General features: G+C 47.1%; 2 protein-coding genes across 5 annotated transcripts in view; both read right to left on the bottom strand.

Moving 5' to 3' along the window:
• Pcbd2 (pterin-4 alpha-carbinolamine dehydratase 2) overlaps positions 1-4,726 on the bottom strand; it is a 50,479-nt gene extending 45,753 nt beyond the window's left edge. For 2 of the 3 annotated variants that reach the window (XM_036186799.1, XM_036186798.1), the window contains exons 1-2: positions 4,389-4,726; positions 1,212-1,343 (exon numbers count right to left, since the gene is read on the bottom strand). In XM_036186799.1, coding sequence (XP_036042692.1) covers positions 1,212-1,343; positions 4,389-4,721 — 465 coding nt within the window. In that variant the 5' untranslated portion in view covers positions 4,722-4,726. The remainder of the gene's footprint in view (positions 1-1,211; positions 1,344-4,388) is intronic. The other variant, XM_036186800.1, reaches the window with a different exon arrangement.
• A 4,953-nt stretch (positions 4,727-9,679) lies between these two features.
• Txndc15 (thioredoxin domain containing 15) lies at positions 9,680-22,743 on the bottom strand. 2 transcript variants are annotated; one of them, XM_036188691.1, is made up of 5 exons: positions 22,559-22,743; positions 18,148-18,629; positions 14,506-14,669; positions 10,826-10,956; positions 9,680-9,809 (listed from the first exon to the last, which is right to left on the bottom strand). In XM_036188691.1, the coding sequence occupies exons 1-5, from the start codon at positions 22,635-22,637 to the stop codon at positions 9,724-9,726; spliced, it is 942 nt and encodes a 313-aa protein (XP_036044584.1). In that variant the 5' UTR covers positions 22,638-22,743; the 3' UTR covers positions 9,680-9,723. The 2 variants fall into 2 exon arrangements, with proteins under 2 accessions (XP_036044584.1, XP_036044585.1); XM_036188692.1 differs by having other exon boundaries at positions 18,148-18,623.
• Between the last annotated feature and the right edge of the window lie 1,282 nt (positions 22,744-24,025).

Raw genomic sequence — 24,025 nt, 5'->3', positions numbered from 1 at the left:
CAGGGGTGAACGGGGACCGTTTGGACTAGGTTTTCTCAGGAGTTGGGGACTCACAACAAATGGCTGGCAGCCAGATGACAGACGAACAGAAAAGGGCAGCAGTGAAGCAGAGCCAATGGCATTTACCAGGAAAACGTGCCAAGGGTTCCTTCAGTGGGAATCCGGTGCTTGCACACCCTTGTGGAACCCAGCAAACACTGTAATCGATGCCTGTTTGTGCTCAGAACCATGCTGGGTACAATGGAGAGTTAAGCAAACATGCTCCCTGCCTCCTAGATGCCAACACCTAACATAAATAAAAACAATAAACCTGTCCAAAGGATTACTAAAGTAACTGAGCAAACATGAGCTAGTCAGAAGCATTTACCTTACACAAATGTGGTGGAGTAATCCCAAAGGCTAAGTCATGGGAGATGACTCTCTGAACAGGGTGGGGCCCAGATGGAACAGTTACCTGGGAAGGCTGAGTCTCCAGGGGGAGGTCAGATTTGCAGAAAATGTTCAAGGGCTGGATACCAGGCTAGGAGCGGGGCAGGAACTGGGAAGAGACACAGCTTAGGAGAGGGTGTAGAGGCAAAAATACAACTATGGGATTTTTTAAGTGCCCTGAAAAAGTAGAGAAAGCAAGAAGGTTGTGTTTCTCAACTGGCCTCTCACACACTCGTCTAATATACAGAGAAATGCTCACATCCTCATTTAGTGTTATTTAAAATACAGAAAAAGACTAAATAGTTTACCCAACCCCAAATTAAAGCTATAGTGGCTTCAGAATCTGATACTCATTTTCATTCTCTCTCTCTCTCTCTCTCTCTCTCTCTCTCTCTCTCTCTCTCTCTCTCGTGTGTGTGTGTGTGTGTGTGTGTGTGTGTGTGTGTGTGTGTGTTGGACAAGGTCTTGCAATTTAGGTCAGGCTGGAACTCACATGTAGTCCAGGCTAACCCTGAATTCACAATCCTGTCTCAGTTTCCCAAACACTAGGATTACAGGTGTGTACTGCCACACAGTGCTGATTTCTAAGTAACACAGAATCAACCCTTCCCCCAGAGTTAGACCTGCCTGATTCAGAAGGGGCAGTCTCTGTCACTGAATTCATAAGGAAGAGAGGGTGTGGTTCCTAGTCCACATAGGACCAAACAAGCAGTAGTCACAGAACCCTAACAGGGCCGTTGACAAAAACAGAACCTGGCACATCAGTAATTCACAGGAATTACCTGATTAAAATTTTTGAAGATGAACTCTTTGTAGATGGCATCTCTCTCACTTAGTTCCGACCATCCTGCTGCTTTCAAGCCAGGAATAAGTTGATTCCTCTCCTCTGCTGTCAGCCACTGTGCATCTGAAGACTAGGAAGGAAACACATTTCTTGTCTGAAAGGGCCAGCATTTATCTAAACTCTTTCCATAAACTTATACCTCTTTAGGAAGCAATATAGAAAAAGAAGTCTCAAGTGTAACAAATTCTAGCCATCTCTCATCCTTTACTCTCAAAAGACAGGCAGACTCCCAGGGCAGTGGGTGCACGTCTGTAATCCCAGCACTCGGGAGGCTGAGACAGGCGGATCTCCGTGAGTTCGAGGCCAGCCTGGTCTACAGAGCTAGTTTCAGGACAGCCAGGGCTACACAGAGAAACTCTGTCTTGAAAAAAAAATTTTAAAGATAGGCAAACTGTGTGGGCTGTCCAAAAGAAGATGGCTGGCGTCCTGTCTCCACCAAGTGCTGCCTCAGACCCCCAGTTCAGCCACTCTGGCTTTGTACAGCCTACGACTGCCATGGGCTTTCTTAGATGCTAGAGTTCCAGGATATGCAACCGAGGCAAAACCAATTCTCTCGGGAAGCTGCTGGCAGGCCCAGGACCGGAACTCAGGGCTCTAGCCCCTGGCCTGCTGTTCTTTGGATGGACTTCCAGCACCTCCTGTCTGCAGCTCACTGAGTGGGTTGAACTACTGAGGGTGTCCATTCCCTCAGTATATAATGAAAACCCCTCTAGAGAGTGCAGAACCAAGTGTACATTTCCATAGGATTTCCTATAACCACCTCTGGGGTCCACAGCCCCTCTACCACGGGCAAAAAGTCCTTGCCTTGGTAATAAGAGTACCAGAGAAACCAACTCCCTTCTGTGTCACTGGAGCACCTAGAACCCTGAAAAAGCAGCTACTTTCTCCCACTACAAAAGGGGGAATGACAATATATCTTAAGCAAAAACATATTAAGTCTTGTCATTCAAAATAAACAATCCCAGCATGCAGGAGGCAGAGATAGGTGGATCTCTGAGTTCGAGGCCAACCTGGTCTATAGAGTGAGTTCCAAGATACTCAGGATTACTCAGAGAAACCCTATCTCAAAAAGAAGAGGGGGAAAAAAACCAAGTAATTCAAAACAAATATTTAATGTTAAGAATGAATAGCAGGGGGGGTGGGGTGGAGAGATAACTCAGTGGTTAAGAGCACTGACTGCTCTTCCAGAGGACCCAGGTTCAACTCCCAGCACCCACATGACAGTTCACAACTGTTGCTCATTTCAGGGGACCTGAAACATACATACATGAAGGCAAAAGAGTGACATAAAATAAAAGTAAAGGAATAAATAATGCCTTTAATGCTTTAATGCCAGAACTGGGGAGGCAGAGGCAAGCTGATTTTTGTGCATCCAAGTCCAGCCTGATCTACAAAGTGAGTTCTAGGACAGCTAGGGCTGTTACACAGAGAAACCCTATCTCGAAAAAACAAAACAAAACAAAAAGGTAAATACATCTTTAGAAAATAAAACAATACAAAACCTCCAAACGAAGCGTTCTGCTGGGGGTATGTCCTTCTTCCCTGCTTCCTCCGTGGCTGCTTGTGGCTGGCTGGCCCCAGTGTCTCTCTCTTCCTCCCTTTCTCCCCTCTCTCTTCTCTCCCGCTGATTCTCTGACCGACAGCCCCACATCTCCTTCTACTGCCTGGCTACTGCCTGTGCAGCTTTTTATTAGACCAGTCAGGTGCCACAGGCAGGCAAGGTGAGACAGCAACCCATCTTTCCACAATTAAACAAATGCAGCCGGGCAGTGATGGCACACGCCTTTAACCCCAGCACTCAGGAGGCAGAGGCAGGCGGATCTCTGTGAGTTCGAGGCCATCCTCGTCTACAGAGTGAGATCCAGGACAGCCACCAAAACTACATGAAAAACCCTGTCTCCAATAAATTACAACAACAAAACAAATGCAGCATAAACAAATACAACACACCTTTACATAGTCAAAGTAATATTCCACAACAGAACTGTATCCAGAGTTCAAGGTCAGTCTCAGCTACATGAAACTTAACTCATTAAAAACAAACAAAATGAAATTTCCTTCCTTCTTTTATTGGAAGAAAGAAAACAAGGGGAAGGGCACAGGAGACTATGTTTTGTGTACCTGAACACACACATATACACTTGTATGAAAAATTATTTTAACTAAATTAATAGTAAAAAAAAAAAAAAAAAAAAACACATGTTAACCAAATGTGGTCCTGGATCACACCAGAAAAAAAATTTTCTCTAAGTCATTAGTCAAAAGCAATGGATGTTACCAGCAATAATATTCTGACTTCAACAATTCTACTGTATAATATAAGAAAAATTGTTTTAGGACATTCATTATAGAAATTTTACAGGCATATATATCATGTTTTATTCGTAATTTTCAAATGGGCTCTAAGAAGCGCTTGTAAATGAAACGGTGAGCTCCATGCTACATTTTCCACTAGGTGGAGCTGCCTGTTAAAACTTCCTCTCAGTTTGCTCTCCCTCTAACCCATCCCTCCAAACCCCCTCCCAGATGGTCTCCCGTGCTCCTCGCAGGCTTCAGGCTTCGCAGTAATCCTCCTGCCTCAGCCTCGGTAGGCACAGAAATGACATGCCACAACGGACGGCCAAAATACCAATGTCTGAAGTAAGAAAACTAAAATGCCCTCTATAGAGGTAGTGAGAAAAACCGATGTACCGTTCAAAAACGTGGGGAGAAAGGCAATTTACTAATTTCTTCCTAAAGCTCACGACCACGACGCCCCAGGGAAGTGGCCACTTAGGAGTCTCCCCTGGACTGCCGCCAGCACACAGGATGACCCGGCCCGTCTAATCTTCGCATTTAGATTTTTTTTTTTTTTTTTACAAGAGATTGTTTCCGGTGCGCAAGCTCATAAACTACGACCGAAGTTGCTTGGGGTGTTATGTTTTGTAGCAGGTGCCCCCGCGTAGCCGTGGCTGGCCTCGAACTCACACGCGTCCTCCGGCCTCGGCCTGCCCTGCGCAGGAGCGAAGGCGTGTGCACGTCGCTCCGCCACGGTGGAGCGTGGGAGCTGCGGGTTTGCACGCGCAGCCGCCCCCACCCAGCCGAAGGCCCGCTCTCCGGCACCGGCCGCACTCACCATGGCCGCGCGGCCGCACTCACCATGGCCGCCCGGCTCGCACCCCGGCCGCGCAGCGCCGCCAACCCGCGGAGGGAGCCGCGCGCCCCTGCCGCCGCCGCCATGGTCCCGGGCTGCCCCGCGCGCTGCCTGACGCGGCCCAGGCTCCGAAGGCCCCCGGAGCGGGAGGGCCGCCGCGCCCGCGGGTGCTCGCTGCGTGGGGCCACCCCTCCGGGCACGGTGGCCTTGGAAGCTGAGCCTGCTCCCGCACCGACTGTCCTGTATGCACCGGTACACCATCCCTGAGGTGGTGTCTCCACCGGCGAAGACCGGCGGAGACAAATTGCCTCCCATGTATTGAGACGTGTTCTTTTATATGCCATGTGTGTGTGTTAATCTTTATTATCCTTTTGCTATTTTTTTTTCTTCAGATGTAATTGACAATAAAATCCACTCTTTAAAATGGTGCGGGGCCAGGGTTTTAACATTGTGGTGAGGGATTTTTGTTTTGTTTTGGGGGTTTGTTTGGTTTTGTTTGGGGGGGGGAGTTGTTTTTGTTTGGGGCGTGTGTGTGTGTGTGTGTGTGTGTGTGTGTGTGTGTGTGTGTGGTTTTTTTGTTTTGTTTTGTTTTGATTTTGATTTTTCGAGACAGGGTTTGTCTGTGTAGCTTTGGAGCCTGCCCTGGAACTTGCTCTCTTCACCAGGCTGGCCTCGAACTCACAGAGATCCGTCTGCCTCTGCTTCCCAAGTGCTGGGATTAAAGGCGTGCACCACCACCACCTGCGGCTTTTAGTTCAGCTTGTATTTTTTTTTTTTTTTTTTGGTTTGGTTTGGTTTTGGTTTTTTGAGACAGGGTTTCTGTATATACCCAGCTGTCCTGGAACTCACGCTGTAGACCAGGTTAGCCTCAGAGATCTGCTTGCCTCTGTCTCCTGAGTGCTGAGATTAAAGACTGTGCCACCTTTTGATTTTTTTTTTTTTTTTTTACTAAGTAACTTTATTGTATTCCTTTCTTGTAACAGTTTCACATAACCCAAGTACAACATTGCAGAGGCTGGCCTTGAACACCCGTCTCCACCTTCCAGGAGCTGGGGATTATGGACCTGCGCTACCAAACCTGGCTCCCTTATTTTTTCTAAATTAGCACATTATCAGTTTGCCAGGCATGGTGGCACACACCTTCAATCCCAGAACTCTGGAGGTGGAGATAGGCGGATTGCTGGGAATTAGAGGCCAGACTGGGCTACATAGAGTTGTAGACCAGCCAGAGCTACTACATAGTAAGACCCCTTCTCAAAAATGCATATTTTCTTATTTTTATCAGTTTTACAGAGAATTTGGCAAAAAGATATCTTAGTAAAGAGTTCATTTAAGACTGATCTCAAAATTGTTAGCAGTCTTATATCCCAAATGGACTTAGAAAAAAATAAAGCCTCAAAATAGCCTAAAATTTAGACTTCAGTCTTGACCCTGTTTTTGCCTGATTGAAAAGATGTAACAATCTGGAAAAGAAGACTCTAGTCTGAGGGCCCTGGTCTGACAGAACTGACTTGAAGTAACTTGGGTGACAATGTGGGTTTTTCTTTAGGCTCATGTCTAAGGATGAGGTGCCAAGGGTAGAATTAAAAGTCATTTCTGGGCGGTGGTGGCACAAGCCTTTAGTCCCAGCACTCAGGAGGCAGAGGCAGGTGGATCTCTGTGACTTCAGGGCCAGCCTTGTAGATGTAACCGTCTTGTTAAATAAGAAACACAGAGCCAAATACAGAGTTTATAGCTAAGAGGTCAGAGCAATAGCTGAGAGCTGAAAACCTTACCCTTCACTGCTTCTGCTGTCTTTCCTCTCCACAAGAGAGCTACCTCTGTGTGTGTCTTTTCTTTTTATTGACTTTCTGTTCTGCTTTCTCATTGGTTGTAAACCCAGCCACATGACCTCCTCATCACTGCCTGTCTGTACAGACCTCCAGGTCTTCTATGGTTGGTATTGAGATTAAAGGCGTGTGTGGCCATGCTGGCTGTGTCCTTGAACACACAGAGATCCGCCTAGCTCTGCCTCCCAAGTGCTGGGATTAAAGACGTGCACACTACCACCCAGCTTCTGCTATGGCTTACTCTGACCCCAAGGCAACTTTATTAATATACAAATAAAATCACATTTCAGTACAAAGAAACTATCACCATACAGTCTGGTCTCCAAAGCGAGTTCCAGGAAAGGCGCAAAGCTACACAGAGAAGCCCTGTCTCGAAAAACCAAATAAATAAACAAACAAATAAATAGATAAATAAATAAATAGATAGATAGATAGATAGATAGACAGATAAATAAAAATATAAAAAGCACGCAGATTAATAAGATTTAAGCCCCTTTGCAAAGACTTACCAGGTGCCTCTCTGTGATGGACACCATGCTTGGCTTGTGCTGATGGGACCTGAGCTGCTCCTTCATTCCACCTCACCCTCAGCTTTCTGACTAATGTCTGCTCCTCCTCTCCAGGCAGTACCCTTGTTCTGAATCCCCTCCAGGGGAACCCATGTAGGTAGTTTTAGTTAAGTGTAAGAAGCAAAGCCATTGGTCTGCTAGGAATCCTGGTCACCCTCTCTCACTCCCTGATCCCAGCCACACCATGAAGGATGGGGACAGCTGCAGGAAAAGGTATGACAGAACTTCATCCCAGGACCAGCCACACCATGGAGGATGGACACTCTCCCCCCAGTTCACTCTCTCCGCTGATTGTTTGCAGCTAAAACTGCCATCTCTCACCTCCCTATTCCGTGCCTTTCCCAAAAGTCCCTACTCTCTCTGGAACCATAAGCTAAAACAAACTTTCTTCTATATCTCACTTTGGGTGGTTTTATCACGACAAAAAGTCCCTGAAACAATGCTGAATTCTGTTATCACTATAGCACACTGGAGAAAGGCCAGAGGCAAACACATCCAGAGGTCACCTGGGCTGTGCCATAGAATAAGGCTTGGAGCCAAGTGATAACACACACCTGGAATCTCATAATAAGAGCCAGAGGCAGGGGGGAGCCAGAGTCCAAGGCCAGCCTGGGCTACATCTCAAGATTCCAAAGAACAAAACAGCACAAATCCTACAACAAAGGTCCGAAAGCTACGCAGCCAATAGAGAGCTCCTCCACGCTTCAGTTTACATTGGAAATGGAGACATCTGATGGCAGCAATCTCGGAGTTGTATGTACAACCGAATCAGTATGGCAGAGAATTTTAAATAGTAGCTGGTATTCACACAGAAATGATTCAGATGTTACTACTGTGAGCAACTGAGGAGACTGACTGGAATCACTGGGTTTTCAGTTTGTTTGTTTTCTCTCTCAGATTTGTAATCATAGGCCAAGGCTCTCCACTGACTGTCTTTATAGGCTGGACAAGTTACGTAACCATTCTCAGCTTCTGTTTGCTCATCTGTGAACAGACACAATGGTACCTTTCTGAGACACAGTCCTTCTCCAGTGGACACCCAGCAGGGCTGTTCATGACATTATACACACCATGAAGTTGTAAGCTCTCAATGCGACACTCTATTTCTACAGAATGCTGAGTATTTTATACATACTGAACTAATGTGAGGAGTATTTTATACATACTGAACTAATGTGAGGAGTATTTTATACATACTGAACTAATGTCTAACACTGGAAGCAACTAGTATAATATTAATTTATCAAGGCATGGTGCACACCTTTAATTCTAGCACTTGGGAGGCAGAGGCAGGAGGATCTCCATGAGTTGGAGCCCAGCTTTGCCTACATAGCAAGCTCCAGGCCAGCCAAGGCTGCATGAGACCCTGTCTCAGGAAACACAAAGTACAGAGGCAGGTGGATCTCGGAATTTGAGGCTAGCCTGATCTACAGAGCAAGTTCCAGGACAGCTACACAGAGAAACCCTATCTCTAAGAACCTATAATAGTAACAATAATAATGATAATAATAAAAAGATTTGTATAAATTATATGTGTTAATTCCTGGCCTGCCCCGTGGGGCAGCCCTGCGTCCTGATGTAAATGCCGATTTAAGGAAAAATCCCTCCCTTCTCTCTTCCACTCTCTCTCCATTCCCACGAGGTTTGCACCCTCAACTCCCCCTTCCTTCTTTCCCTCTTTCTCTTTCTCTTCATCTCTCTATTATAATAAACTCATTTGCACACGGATGCAGCGCCTGGGTTGTGAATGAAATGCTGCTGCCCACCGCAGGCCGGCCACCACTACATCTGCCCAGCATGGTTCCCTCAGGCGTGGGACTCCCTTCTCCGGGCAGCTGCCCCCCCCCCCCCAAAGCAATATCACAATGTGTTGTCTCTATAAAAACTTATATTTTTATAAGTGTATGAGGGGCACATGCTACGGTGTACACGAGGAGTTCAGTTCTCTCCTCCTACCACGTGGAACACAGGCACTCAGCTCAGGTCTTCTTCACATTTAGTGGCCAGCATCTTTATGTGCTAAGCCATCTCAGCCGCTGTCTCTGTTGTAAATGCATCCTAAACTAGACTAGACTCAACCTTCAGGCAAGAACAGTGTTATTCTTCTTTTGGATCGCAACCCAGCTCGGTGTTCAGAGATTTGTCTGTCTGTCTAGGTTTCTCAATCAAGTTTCTCTGCAGCCCTGGCCACCATGGAACTCACTGTGTAGACCAGGCTAGCCTTGAACTCAGAGCTCCCCCTGCCTCTGATGCTGGGATCAAAGGCGTGCACAGCTACCACCTGGCTCAGTATTCAGAATTTTAAGGTTCAAATAATGCACACTGGTTATATAACTGACTAAAGCTTATGCTCTAACACAAAGTTAACATGTTTAAATTAGAATGTTTATTTTTTTCCTAAAATCTGCCATTTAGAAACAAGGGAAAGCTCCTTGAATTCTTTCAGAGAACGCAGAGTTCACAAAACAGGGGCGCGTGAATTTTTATTTTTCATCAGGTGCTACTGATAGGTCCAGCCCTCCTAGTCACTCCTCTACTAAACCCTTTCCCACTTGGCAACACTACGAGAGAGGTTCATTATGTTCAAGCACTAAAAACTGGAACAGTCAATTCTAGTTAATACTTTTTCACTGCAAATTGTCACAGTAAAAACACATTTATATGTCATCTTTCAAGCCTTTCAGTACTTCAACAGGAACATGATTCTTGACTCTGATTTCTGCTGCAAGTCAGTGCTTCAGGGGAGGAAATGCCCGCCCGAGACTGTAAGTCCGGCCGGCCGGAAGCCTCCTCTCCTTTGAGTTGTGTCTACTCCGAATGCTCCTGCTCTTGTCCTGGAATCGGCCACTAAATGCTCTCAGTCTGGATAGTAGCATACATAATAAAACTAATTAAAAAGAATAAGGAAAATACAAACAGTCAATCCACTGTCTTTACCAATGTGCTGGGGAGCGGGCCCATTCGGTCAGCCTGAGTCACCACCACGTTTTTCTTGGCTTCTATGCCTGAAAGACAAATCAATTGTTTCAAATTAGAGAGAAAACACATCCAAGGCTTGTCTGAAGTACCATGCGTGACATGCAAACTGACAGGTGACCCTGAACTAAACACGGCGCAAGCATATCTTGGAAGGATTTCACCTGTGGTCAGTCATGTGTCCCTTGCCTTTCTTCCCAGGACATCAAAGGATCGGGAATCCCTCCAACAGTTCAAAGCTAAAGCTCCAGAATTTCTGTGACTCCTCAGAGCTTTTCTAGTCAACAACCTGGTACAGTTGCCTTTTGTTCTCTTAAGAGCAAAGCTCAAAAAGTCAGACCACTCGCAAATGTTTCCACAGGTTGATGTATGTTAAATTCAAGATGCCTTCAAATGAGTTATTGAAAGAATTGTTCCAACAATTGCCCCGACTGGGTCAGTGATCACTGAAGGTGCTGGGCACCTAGACTTCATCCACAAGCACCAAACAATGGCTTTCTCTCCTCACAGCAGCAGGGACCCAGCTCAGGTCAGGGTTCCCAGTGACCTTGTAGTACTCTCACTCTGGGCTAACAAGATCTCTGCTCTCTCCTTAGAAGGAAAATGGAGCCGGGCGGCGGTGGCGCACGCCTGTAATCCCAGCACTCGGGAGGCAGAGGCAGGCGGATCTCTGTGAGTTTGAAGTCAGCCTGGTCTACAGAGCGAGTTCCAGGAAAGGCGCCAAAGCTACACAGAGAAACCCTGTCTCCAGTCGCCCCTCCCCCCAAAAAAACTAAATAAATAAATGGAACACGCCACAGTAGAAACAAATAAAAGCTAACCACACCCAGCAGTGCAGCTGAATCTCCCAGCAACAATCCAGAGAAAGAAGGTACACTCTGTACTACTACTACTAACATAACGTGCTCTGTGAGTTCGAGGCCAGCCTGGTCTGCAGAACAAGTTCCAGGCCAGCAAGGACTACACAATAAGACCCTGTCTCTGAAAATAAAAAAATAAAAAATAAATAGAAAACCTTCCTCCTCAGGGTGTTATTTCTACATACCTGTCTGGTTGAAAATGAAGATCTTCAGTGTTTCCAGAGTTCGATCTGTATGGTTAAACCTTGCCATTGGTTTAGCTCCTTGGAATAACAAAATGTTGGGGACAGCTACAGTGCCAAACCTGGTAGAAAGGCTGGAAGAGAAGGTGGCAGTGAAGTTGGGAAGCCCCAAACCCGCTTTCTCACATGACTGCTCGGTTGGACTTTGCACTTTTGGTCTGTTCCTCGCCACTTCTTATGGGCAGGGTTAGGGCGCTCCAACACCACCATCCAACACAATTGCTATTAGCACATGGTTCTAGCCGTGACCCAATCATTCCACGATTTAAATCCAGATGTCAAAACAACTCAGACCAGAAAATTCTAATTCATGAATAAAACATAGTGTGTCAATTTTCTTGACAAAAAAAAAAATTCAAACTTCAGAATGGCCATCCCTCCCTCAAAAAAGATCAGCATACAGTAAGCAATTCTTTGGCAAACTGGTGCAAAGGAATCCATGACTCAACCCGCACACCAGGAGGCTCACATCCAGGAAGACAGTCTGCAGACCGGTCCAGGCTCTGGCAGTGGTTTGACCACAGAACCAGCTGTGACCTTGGGGAAATTATTTAACCTCACTAAGCCTCAGCTTCTCCCGAACAGTGATGCTGGATGAGCAATGTCAGTTTTGTCATCAGACATTGGCATATGAATCAAACGCATTCCAGGCCCTGTGCTGAAGAGTGTCTTCCATAAACAGGCTAAGGAGGGCAGCAAGGCACGTGCCAACAGCCTCTGGGAAGGGAGCGCAGGGAAACATGCCAGACCTAAGTCCCAGAGTCTAGTGTATGCTTTTGAGCCTGAGCACCATTGCTAGCCTTAGGCCAGGCCCTGTAGACAGTTTCCTGGAGCAGACAGGAGAGTCGCTAAGCTAGGGCTGAAGAGATGGCACAGGGTTAAGAGCATATACTGCTCTCCTAGAGGACCCGTACAGGGCAGCTCACAACTGCCTGCAACTTCAGCTCCAGGGATCTGACACTCTCTTCTGCCTCCACACACATGCAGACATTCACATACCATATGTAATGGCTAATCTTGGTTGTCAACTTGACCACATCTGGAATCAACTAAAACCCAAGCAGCTGGACACACCTGTGAGGCATTTTCCTGATTGGATTATTTGAAGTAAGAAGATCTACCCTGAATATGTATAATTTGAGTTACTACGACCCACCCTAAATCTGAGCAGCATCTTCTGGTGACACCCTACGTAAAGGTCATGGAAAAAAGAGGCTTTTGCTTTTTGCCTACTTGCCCTCACTCTAGCTGGCAAGTTCATCCATACTGCTGTGGAGGCATCCATTCCTTCACTGATGTTAGAACCTACTTCTTTGGAATTCCAACATAGACTGAAGACCAGCTAAGATATCCAGCTTTGTGTACTGAACAACTATTAGATTCTTAGGAGACGCCATTGTTGGACTAGCTGGATCACAGCCTGTAAGCCACTCTACTAAATCCCTGTTTAATATATATAGATTCACCCTATTAGTCTGTTCCTCTAGAGAATCCTAACACACTATAAATCAAAAAGCAAAATAGATCTTTTAAAAAGTGATAATTACTAATTCGAGGAACAATTCATTTCTTCATAAACAGTAAAAACACATATATACTAAATCAATCAATCAATCAATCAATCAATGTAATGTAGCATGAATCTTAGAGGGTCTTATCAATAAAATAAAACCTGAGGCCAGTTATTGGGGTGAATGCTGGAAGATCAGAGAAGCAGAACAAGCCACAGCTACCTCACCTCGCCAGTTCCTCAGCTGATCCTGTTTCCTCAGACAGGATGCCTCTCAGCTGAACTGTGTTGTTCAAAAGCCTGAATACTTAACCAGCTTAGTTCTGGTCCTCACGCCTTATATACCTTTCTGCTTCCTGCCATCACTTCCTGAGACTAAGGGTGTGTGTCACCATGCCTGGCTGTTTCCAATGTGGCCTTGAACTCACAGAGATCCAGAGGGATTTCTGCCTCTGGAATGCTAGGATTAAAGGTGTGAGTGCCACCATTTTCTGGCTTCTATATCTGTCTAGTGGCTGTTCCATTCTCTGTCCCCAGATAAATTTATTAGGGTGCACAATATTTTGGGGAACACAATATCACCACAATGTAAGAAAATAAAAGAGAAGCCAGGCACAGAAACGAACAAGCTTCAGTTGTACCTCCCACTGCTGCTTGGGTAAGAGTGCAAACCCACTGCTGTGCCCAAGAGAAAAGCGATTAAAAGCCCTGTGAACAGCATAAAAGAAATATAAACAAAGATAATGTCGCTATAAAGGGATACATTCATTTATTAATATGTTAAGTGTATAATTATTATAATATATTGATGTATAATTTGTAATATGCATGTAAGAGTAAATATAAGTGTGGTGGCTCACACCTGTAACCTCAGCACTTGGGAGGCTGAGGCAGGAGGACCACCGAGAATTCAGGGCCAGTCTGGGGTACAGAGCGAGCCTCTGTCTCAAAAAAGAAAAAAATAAATGTAAATAGGTATAAAGAAAGAAAAGACAGGAAAAGAAAAAGAGGGGCTGGAGAGATGACTCGGTGATTAAGTGTGCATACTGTTGTTAAAGAGAACCAGAGTTTGGTTCCCAGCACCCATGTCCAGTGCTCACCACTTCCTGGAACTCTCTCTGGACCTGACACTCCTATGTCCAGTGCTCATCACCTCCTGGAACTCTCTCTCTCTGGGGACCAGACACTCTTTCCTAGCTTCTTTAGGTACCCATATACAGGGGCACATGCACAAAGACAGATATTTTTTTAATATTAAAAAAGGGGGCACAGAGATGGCTCAGTGGTCAAGAGCACAGGTTGCTCTTTCAGAGGACCTGAGCTTGATTCCCTGCACCCATATAGTGGCTCACAAAATTCCAGTTCCTGCATATCCAGCAGCCTCTTCCGGCCTCCATGGGCACGTAGTACACAACCATATATGCAACCAGAACACCCATATATGTAATTAAAAATAAATAAATAAAAGCACTTTAAAAAGATGACAGTTTAAAAACAAGAAACAAAACAACAACAAAACGAAACCATGAATAGACACAGCAGAGGGCTGGGAACGACACTGAAAGCCACTGTCACAAAGAGACACCCTACCACGACACCACTGTGCTAATATTTAATTTGGCCAAGACTATACAAGGTCCTCTAGCAATGTCCCTGCCAATAAATGCCATACTTGCCACTCTTACACACACACACACACACACACACACACACACACACACACACACATCCCAGGACTATTTCATTAGGGACTTCTAGAAACTGGCACCACCCACGCTCAGAGGAACCTGAGAACCACGCTTGCTTTTCTCTTCCATACTTCACAAAGCCCTGTTGACCTTCCCTACTTGTAGATTTTTGTTGTTGCTGTTTGGGTTTTTTTTTTTTCCGAGACAGGGTTTCTCTGTGTATTCTTGACTGTCCTGGAACTCGCTCTGTAGCCCAGGCTGGCCTTGAACTCACAGAGATCCACCTGCTTCTACCTCCCGAGTGCTGGGATTACATGTGTGCGCCACCACCGCCAGGTTCCCTACCTGTAACTTAACCAACAAGGGCCTCATGTGACTACAGCCATCAGCTGAAAGGACAAGCCACAAGCCCACCCCAAAGATACCTGCTGTGCTGAGACGCATCCAGTGCCAAAAAGCCAAGAGTTGGAAATGCCCGAGGCAGAGAATTAAAATGGGGGGCCAGGCTGGCAGAGAACGGGCACCACGGGGCATAGAAGAGAACCAGCGTACAGTCACTACCGTTTGGGTTGAGAAAATCCATGAGGTCCTGCAGAGAAAGAACAGTTAGAAGTGAGCATTAAATGCACATGCGCAGCCTAGGCAAGGAAGGAGGAACTCTTTAGGTTAAAGGACAGCGTGGTCTCCATAGCAAGTTCCAGGGCAGTCAGGGATACATGGAAACACAAAGCCAAACAAACAAAGTACATCTATACGCTTACGAAAGGATACCCAAGAAGGATGGTGGAGAGGAGACAGACTGATGCCCCTGACCACTGACAGATCAGGAATTAATAGAGCACTATGAATGCCAACATACCTCACCTCCAGTGTTTTCTTTCTTTCTTTCTTTCTTTCTTTCTTTCTTTCTTTCTTTCTTTCTTTCTTTCTTTCTTTCCTTCCTTCCTTCCTTCCTTCCTTTCTTTCTTTCTTTCTTTTTTGAGCTGAGGATTGAACCCAGGGCCTTGCGCTTGTTAGGCAAGCGCTCTACCACTGAGCTAAATCCTCAACCCTGGATCTTTTAAGATTTATTTTGCTAGGTGGTGGTGGTGCACAACTTTAATCCCAGCACTTGGAAGGCAGAGGCAGGTGGATCTCCGTGAGTTTGAGGCCATCTTGGTCTACAGAATGAGTTCCAGGACAGCCAGGGCTACACAGAGAAATCCTCTCTTGAAAATCAAAACAAAACAAAACAAAAAAAGATTTCTTTTTATTCATGTGTTTGTGTGTGCAATATATGTATATTTGCACGCAGATGCCCATGGAAGCCAGAAGAAGGCATCAGATCTCCAGAAGCTGGAATTATAGGCAGTGTGAGATGTCCAACATGGGTGTTGGTAATTGAATTTGGGTCCTCTGGAAAAGCTGCAGGCATTCTTGTTGGAGGCTTACTCCTCAGCCTGTGGAGTATTGGAAAATAGCTCCAACATCAGAAGGTAAGCTCTAGCGGGAGGTCATAGGTCACTGCAGCATGCCTTGGTTGTTGTTATGAGTCTCTGCTGCTTTTCTGTGCACCACATATGTGCCTGGTGCTTGTGGTTGACAGAAGTAGGCATCAGACCCTCTGAAACCAGAGTTACAGATGGTTGTGAGCTGCTATGTGGGTGAGGGAATTGAACCCAGGTCCTCTGAGCCATCTTTCTTGCCCCTGGAGCATGCCTTTGAAGGAGATTGTTGGACCTTGATCTCTTGTTCTGTTTCAGTCACAGGGTCTCATTGTGTAGCTCTGGCTAACTTGGAACTCACTCTACAGACCAGGCTGACTTCAAACTCTGAGAGATTCACCCACCTCTTCCTCCCCAGTGCTGGGATTAAAGGTGTGCGCCACCACACACCTTGGTCTCATCATTCTCTTTTTACTTCCCCATCCCCAGGAGGTGAGGTATTTTTCCAACATGTGTTCCCACCATGGTATGCTGCCTCACTACAGACACAAACAATGGGGCCAAGTGATGGTTCCAAAACTGTGAGCCAAAAGAAGCTTCCTCTCTTTTTAAGTTGACTAGCTCAGGTACTTTGTTTCAGGAGTTCCCAGCTGTCATCTTGGCAGAGCTAAGGTCACTGTGTATGGCCAAAGGTCAGTATCATTCAAGGGGGCACCTTGTCTGCCACCAGCTGTTTAAACTATAACCCAGCCTGCTTGGCCATGTGTGGGACATAGCAAAACAGTCCTGCATGGCCTGAGGACAGTGTTTAGGAGAAACTCTGGAGGGATGTGAGCCAGGCTGACCCCAGCCTGTGGAGAAGCTTCATGAATTAAATATACCATGCCCTCTATGACACTGAGTTATCATGGCTCCCAGAGCTAAGGATTGTTTCTCTCATGTAAGCAGGCTGACTGCAGCCTGCTCTTCTGGCTTCTTAACCATCTACAGAAACTGTCAGCCATTATTCCAGAATACCCTTGGGGAATCATCATTTATCTAAGTATCTGGAAACGTGGCTGGGTTTGGGACAATGGTCTCACTCACTGTAGAACAAACACTAGACTCACATTCTTTTTTTTTTTTCTTTTGGTTTTTCGAGACAGGGTTTCTCTGTGTAGTTTTGTGCCTTTCCTGGAACTCACTCTGTAAACCAGGATGGCCTTGAACTCACAGAGATCCACCTGGCTCTGCCTCTCGAGTGCTGGGATTAAAGGCGTGCGCCACCACTGCCTGTCTCTAGACTCACATTCTTTAGAGGAAGAGAACTTCGTCACTGTAACACATGTTCCAGCACAGATACCCACCTGTAGTTTTGGTCATTCAGATTTTCTTTTCTTATAAAAAGATTTATTTTTATTATTTTTTAATCATGTGTGTGGATCTGAGTGTGGGTATGTGCACCTGAGCGCAGGTGCTCAAGGAGGCCAGAAGAGGGCATTGGATCCCCTGGAGCTAGAGTTACACGTGAACTGTGAGGCATCCAATGTGGGTGCTGGCAGGTGAACTTGAATGCTCTGGAAGAGCAGAATGCTCTCTCTTTACTGCTGAATCATCCATCTCTCCAGCCCTTCATTCAGACTTTTTAAAAACATTTATTTTTTGGTGGTACTGAGGATTGAACCCAGGGCCTTATACATGCTAGGCAAGTGTCTATCACTGAGCTAGTCTCAGCTCCAGAAAAAGAAAAATGTTGTGATTATGATCCAAGCACCTATCTGTTCAGCAGGATGCTTTTGAGACTTAGTGGTAAATTATCACAAGAATGACTAGCTTTTGGTCACCTAAAAAACATCTTTTCAGGGCTGGAGAGATGGCTCAGCAGTTAAGAGGACTGCTCTTCCAGAGGACCCAGGTTTGGTTCCTAGCACCCACATGTCAGCTCGCAACTATCTGTAACTCCAGTTCCAGGGGATCCAACACCCTCACACAGCGTATATACAGGTAAAATACCAGTGCATATTTAATTAATTAATTAATTAATTTTTAAAAATCTATCCTTTTTAAGAAGACAGCAGGCTGGAACACAGCTGCGCTGAGAGAATGTTTACATGGTTCAATCCCCAGCACCTTATAAAATTAAGTGCCATAGATCAGGCCTGTGACCCCAGCATTCCAGAGGTGGAGGCAGGAGAATCAAAGTCTAAGGTCATAGGTCATCCTTTGCTATAGCAAATTCAAGGCCGTCCTGGGAGACTTGTCAAAATACCTGTCTTTTCTGAGACCTGCCAAAATTAGCAGCAGCTACCTGCACCCTTCCCAGAACTGGGATTACAGGGCTGTACCAGCAAATCCAGTGTCGTATAACAGACTGTAGTAATGTTTCTTCTTTTCCTAAACACACCGCTGAGAGCCAGTCACTTGCACTGCATCATGCAATGCAACACCATCCTCACTTGCAGTGGGCAGAGATGAGGCTGAGGGTGGCGGCACCCTCTGGTGGCACCCACCTAAGCCCAGGTGTGGGAGAGCAGCCTCGGCAATGTCCATCTGAGAGTTAGTGAGTACTAGAGTATTACATCATAAGGTGAGTTTGGAGAGACAAAGGAGTGACACAGAGACAGACAGACAGACAGACAGACATTATTAACACAGGTTTCCTACCTGGGACATGTTTAAAATCTTCAAGGTGAAATTTTCTAGCCCGGTCACATTCCTCTCCTCACAGTTCACCTTGGGGGACTTCAGGCTGTCGGTGCTGTTGGCATCCTCGGTGGCTACTGCCTCCGCCTCCGCCACTCCAGGCTCAGGGTAGTACTCCTCTTCCCGTTCCGGGAAGCCACCCGCACCGTGCAGAGCCAAGAGGCTCTCTTGGCCACATCGTGGGCCCTCCTCTCCTAGGGCACTGCAGGTGCCATCTCGGACCTCAGCGCTCCGTTGGTCCTCAGCTGCACCCGGAATCACCGACAGCACCACCACGGGATCTCCACGAGGACCAGGCCCCAGCGAGGCCTCAGCAGGCTGTGCCACCCTCGCCTGGTCCCGACGGCCCTGTGCAGCCTCCTCTTTATGCAGGTACTGGGCCCCGACCTGGAGAGCTGGGCCAGGCTGCTCTTCCCGCCACACATGACCACTCTCCTCTGCAACTGAAGCAGGGCAGCGTACTGTCATATCTGATTTGAAAGCAAATGAACCCCCAAAGACTTACAATTATCTTCCAAAATACCCCGATGGAGAAAAAAAGTTTCCATTTTCCCATCAGAGAGCCACCTACCTTCTTCATTTATGGAGACCATAAGTCAGGTATGCCGTATTGATAGATGCCAAATAAAAAGATAAACAGAGAACATACTAGAAGCCTGAAATTTGCCACATGACGTACAATTAAAAAATAAACAAATAAAAAACCTTCAGTGAAGACCAGCAGTTAGGAAAAGATAACAGAGACACTAAGAAAATAATAAGGGATGGTGGCCCACATCTCCAAACCCCGTATTTGGTAGGCAGAGGCAAGCAGATCTCTGTGAGTTCCAAGCCAGCCAGGGCTACATAGGGAGAGCCTGTCAAAAGAGGAGAGGAGGGATTTCTTCTTCAGTCTGATAAACTGATTGTAGCTTGAGCCATGCATAAAACGACAATTATTGTATCACTAGTTTCAAGTAAATTGCTTGGTGAACAAAATTAAGATGGATGGAGGGTGCTGGGCCCATCCTTCCAGGAAGCACCAGCCAGAGTCTGTACCTTGCCACCATTCAGCCTTTCTCAGGAGGCTCTCTGATGCAAGAAAGAAAGCCTAATAAGGAAGGGCCAGAACAGGCTGGGGCTGTGGGGACAGCAAACCTGAACTTCCTAAAGGCAATCCTTAGCATGCTTCTGTAACAAAGGAGAAGATGCCTCTAATGTGCGGGAAATTTACAGGAAGCTGTGAGGAGCAACGAGAAAAGATGTACTGGGTCTTAGCACATGAAAGCCGCGGTGATGGTTGCGGGGGGTGCTTACAGTTCAAAGAGATGTAGAGGTACCACAACCAAGTTCTAGTCCCCGGTAAACACAAGCAGAATCCATCCACTTTCCTCCACTCTGCTAACACTGCTCAGACCCGGCTACACTGTACAACTGCTGTGCTGACCGTCTCCCAGACCTCCTCCTCCTCCCACTGTACAACTGCTGTGCTGACCGTCTCCCAGACCTCCTCCTCCCACTGTACAACTGCTGTGCTGACCGTCTCCCAGACCTCTTCCTCCCACTGTACAACTGCTGTGCTGACCGTCTCCCAGACCTCCTCCTCCCACTGTACAACTGCTGTGCTGACCATCTCCCAGACCTCCTCCTCCTCCCACTGTACAACTGCTGTGCTGACCGTCTCACAGACCTCCCCAGCTCACAATGCTGCTCCTCACTGCAGCCCAAGTGGAACTAGAAGTTTGGACAGACCTCTTCTTGCTTCTCCCCAATGGAAAACATTTTCAGTGACTTCCCCCTGCCCTGTGTGATGTATACTCTATATTGTCTGGTCTCTGGTCACTCTCACTGTCCCTGACCTGCCTTGGACCATTCCTGAGGATGGTTCTCAGCTAAGAAAGTCCTCTACCCCACCTCTTCACCTACAGATGAATCCAATATCCTTCAGATGGCGGCACTAAACTTCTCTACAAGGGCATCTATCCTAACCTTTAGACCAAGGTAAGCAGTCCCCAGATGGCACCCAATAATATCCTGGGGCTTTCCTTGATGTATTTTCCACCCTTATAATTCACTTAATAATTTGTATCCATTTGATGTCTGCCTTGCCCTCCAGATAGAAAGGCAGGCTCTCTACTTCATCTAACCCTTCCCTGCACACCAGTGCCCAGTAGTACAATGCATATAATGCATGGGGAGACTTTGATAATGGGCTGGATGTGGTGAATCACACCTGCAATCAGTAATAGAGAATTTGAGGCAGGGGGATTTCTCTGACTTCAAACTAGGATGGGCTGCACAGTGAGACAGCTCTCAAACAAACAAGTAAAAAAAAAACAAAAAAAAAAACCAATCTGCTATCTGACCGCCCAGTAACGACTAGCATAGGGTGGTCCTGGATCTCAAGAGCAGGCGTTCACTCCCAGTCCTAGGCACCTGGGCAGCACCCCTAGCCCCAGGTGCTGATCCATCGTCAGTAGTGTCTGCTGGGGGAAAAGGCTTCATATTTTCAGCCACTCTGAAAAGGAACCAGCAGGGATGGTTCCTTTATCCTCTGCCAATGTCTTAGCCACATGACCAATGCCCTATTCAGTTGGGACTATCCTCAGGGTCTGCATAAATGTATGAATATATATTTTGCAATGAGCTCACAAGGACTACCAACCCTGGAAAATCTGAGAATGTAATGTGGGACTATCAATGTGTGCACTGAATGTAGAGAAACTAAAAGTAACATTGTTTTGTTTCTTTTCCTTGTTTGGTACAGGGTCTTGTATAACAGAGGCTAGCTCTGAACTCCTGATCCTGCCTCCACCTATGCAGTGTTGGGATCACAGGCCTGTGCTGCCACATCTGGCTTTTAAAGCAATATTAAAGAACTGCAAGATCAGGATGGCAGAGGGAAAGCCAGGTACCACTCCCATATCTGCTGCAGCAGAAACAGTCTATAGAGCCTTAGGACAAATAGCACAGGCCAACAAGAGCAGTTTCCCAGAATTGCTTCTTTCTGGTGAGGGACAGAGCAGGCCTGTAATAAGCCCTAGGAAAGTGAGCCAGGAGAACCAACACTCTCACTCATTTATCCCTTCTTCCAGTGCCTTCCAAAGTCAAGGGAGCCTATTATCCTACATACCCTCCTCACTTCTAAGGTCAGTGATTAAAGGGAATAAAAATACAAAATTCTGGCTGTAAGATCTGGTAGACATGGCTTACACCTTGGCCCTCAACTCTGGCTGTGTGACATTGACATGGGGTTTTCTGGTTCTGAATGTCAGTTTCAGGTTAGACATTCAAAAGTGGGAACGATGAGGTCTGAGTCCCGCACTGGGCAATGGAAGGCTCACCAACAACAGCAACAACAACAAAAAAATGTTTGGTGACCACAACACTTGGGAAGTGAAAGCAGGAGGGTCCGGGTGGGGGTGGGGGTGGGAGGGCTGGAGAGATGGCTCAGTGGTTAAGAGCACTGGTTGTTCTTCCAGAGGACCCACATGTCAGCTCACAACTGTCTGTAACTCCAGTTCCAGGGTACCCGACACTCTCATATAGGCAAAACACATGCACATTTAAATAATTAATTAATTGATTAATTTTTTTAAAAACCCAGCTAGGGTTACATGAAATCCCGTCTCAAAAACACCAAACAATAACAATTTGTGTTACTATGAATCATCTTTCTCTGAGCTCAGCATTGTCTCCTCATAGGACATGCCCCAAGGAAGGAAAAACCTTTTTCTGTTAAGAAATGGACTTTAATACGGGTGGATAAAAGAGCCATGAACTTAGGTCTCCCTCTGCTTCCCCTCTAGGCCCACAGAATGGAATCCCTTCCTCACTTAAGGGGGTCCCTATATGTACGGGCCCCAGGAATCTGCTGTTAGTTTTCTGGTCTTTCCTTCCTGCAGATACCTACTGAGCAAAAGTGGCCGTCTTCAAAAAGAGGAACAGCAAGACAGACTCCAGCATGGAGTCTCAGTCAGAGAGACTTCTGGCTCTGATATTACCAGTGAGTGCGAACTGACAAACTGTTCATCGCCTCTGAGCCCCGGTATATCCAGCCCGTGGGACGACAGTGCTAACGTGCTGTCCCCGGCCGGCCGGCGCTGGTGGAAGGAGGACTGACGGACCGGGATGATGTGGAGCATCACGCAGAGCTCTGGGATTCTAAGGCCACAACACAAGTCAGGTATTTGTTACGAGGAGGTTAATAACGAAGAAGGTGGGCCTCGGCAAGCGCCTAACTCCCGCAGGTCAGGCCTGCCGGGGCCGCCGCCCCGCCGCCCCGCCGCCCCGCCGCCCGCCGCCCCGCCGCCCCGCCGCCCCGCCGCCCCGCCGCCCGGGAGCAGCGCGTCGCCCCACGCAGCCGCCTTGGCCCGGCCGGGTCCGCACTCACCGTCCAGGCCGCGGGCCGGGAGGCCCAGCACCCACAGCAGTACTTGCCACCAGCAGAGGAGGTGCATGGCGCGTGACATGGAGCCGCGGCGACGGCCACCGCGGTGGAAGACAACCGGCGCACGGCAACCGGAGTCGCGCCCCCAACCCCAGCGAGGCTGGGGGAGGAGAACTGAGAGCGCAGGCGTGGCTGCGGGCCGCCATCTTGACTCCTGGCGGCCGCTGCAGACGCCATCTTGGAGTCGGGCGGTTGGCTTCTGGCCAGTTGTGGACGACCTAGGTACTGGAAGCCGCTGTGGGAAACGCGTACCGAAGGCTTAGGTATTTTCGAGGTCAGAGCAGGGCTCCAGCACACGTCGATAGTCCCCTCCCATGTCATCTCGCGGCTGCTTGCAGGACACACTGCACTTAGGTGCACAATGGAGGAGGGGCAGAACCTTGGGAGGCCGCATTTCGTCTGGTTTATTACTTCACCATGCTACACTAGCTTGTGTTGCCAGACAGAGGATAAATCTAGTTAAGTGTGAATTTCACATAACTGCTAAGTTTTACAATATATACTTCTTGTAACTGAACAGCTTGTCATTTACTACATCTGGCAAGTAAGGGTTAGTTGGCTTTAACGCTGGGGCTCGGAGGATAATACCAAGAGTATGACACTTTAGTATGCTGAGTACTTTGAACTAAAGGGCAGTGGAAGGCCTCTTTAGAAGCAGCTTCAGAACCAAGAGGCATGGTGGTTCATGACTAAAATCTCAGCACTAGGAAAACCTGAGGCAGGAGAATTACTGTGGGCTCCAAGCCCGTCAAGGCTACATGAATTCCAGACCATCCTAGTCTACAGAGGGAGAGGAGGGGAGGGAAAGGGGCAGAAGGAGGGGAAGATGGCTTTGCGGTGAAGAGCACGTGTTGCTCTTGCGGAAGGCCAAGGGTTACAGACCAAAGGCCTTGATGCTCTGAGTCAAGATGTAATACTTAGCTTGGTGCCAGCTACTGTCACTCAAAGCCCAAGGCTAGCCTCTGGCCTGAGGACTTAGAGCGTCATGGAACCAGACCTGGAGCAATGGCTCACCTGTTAAGAACAAAGGACCAAGATTTGATTCCCAGCACCCACACGGCAGCTTACAACCATCTATAACTCCAACTCCAGAGATGCAATGCCCCCTCTGGCCTCCACCAGTACTAGGCACTAACATGATACACAGACACACACACACAGACACACAGACACACACACACAGACACACACACACACACACACACACACACACACGCACGCATGCACATATATAGGCAAAACACCTATAAACATGAAATGTAAATAAATAAATTTTATTTTGGTTTTTCAAGACAGGGTTTCTCTGTGTAGCCCTCACTGTCCTGGAACTCACTCTGTAGACCAGGCTGACCTCGAACTCACAGAGATCTGCTTGCCTCTGCCTTCCAATTGCTGAGATTAAGGTGTGTG

Source organism: Onychomys torridus, chromosome 5 (assembly GCF_903995425.1).
Source record: "Onychomys torridus chromosome 5, mOncTor1.1, whole genome shotgun sequence".
In the NCBI taxonomy this organism is placed as follows: Eukaryota; Metazoa; Chordata; class Mammalia; order Rodentia; family Cricetidae; genus Onychomys; species Onychomys torridus.
The sequence above is the reverse complement of the archived record's forward strand: the minus strand, read 5'-3'. Positions and strand labels throughout refer to the sequence as shown.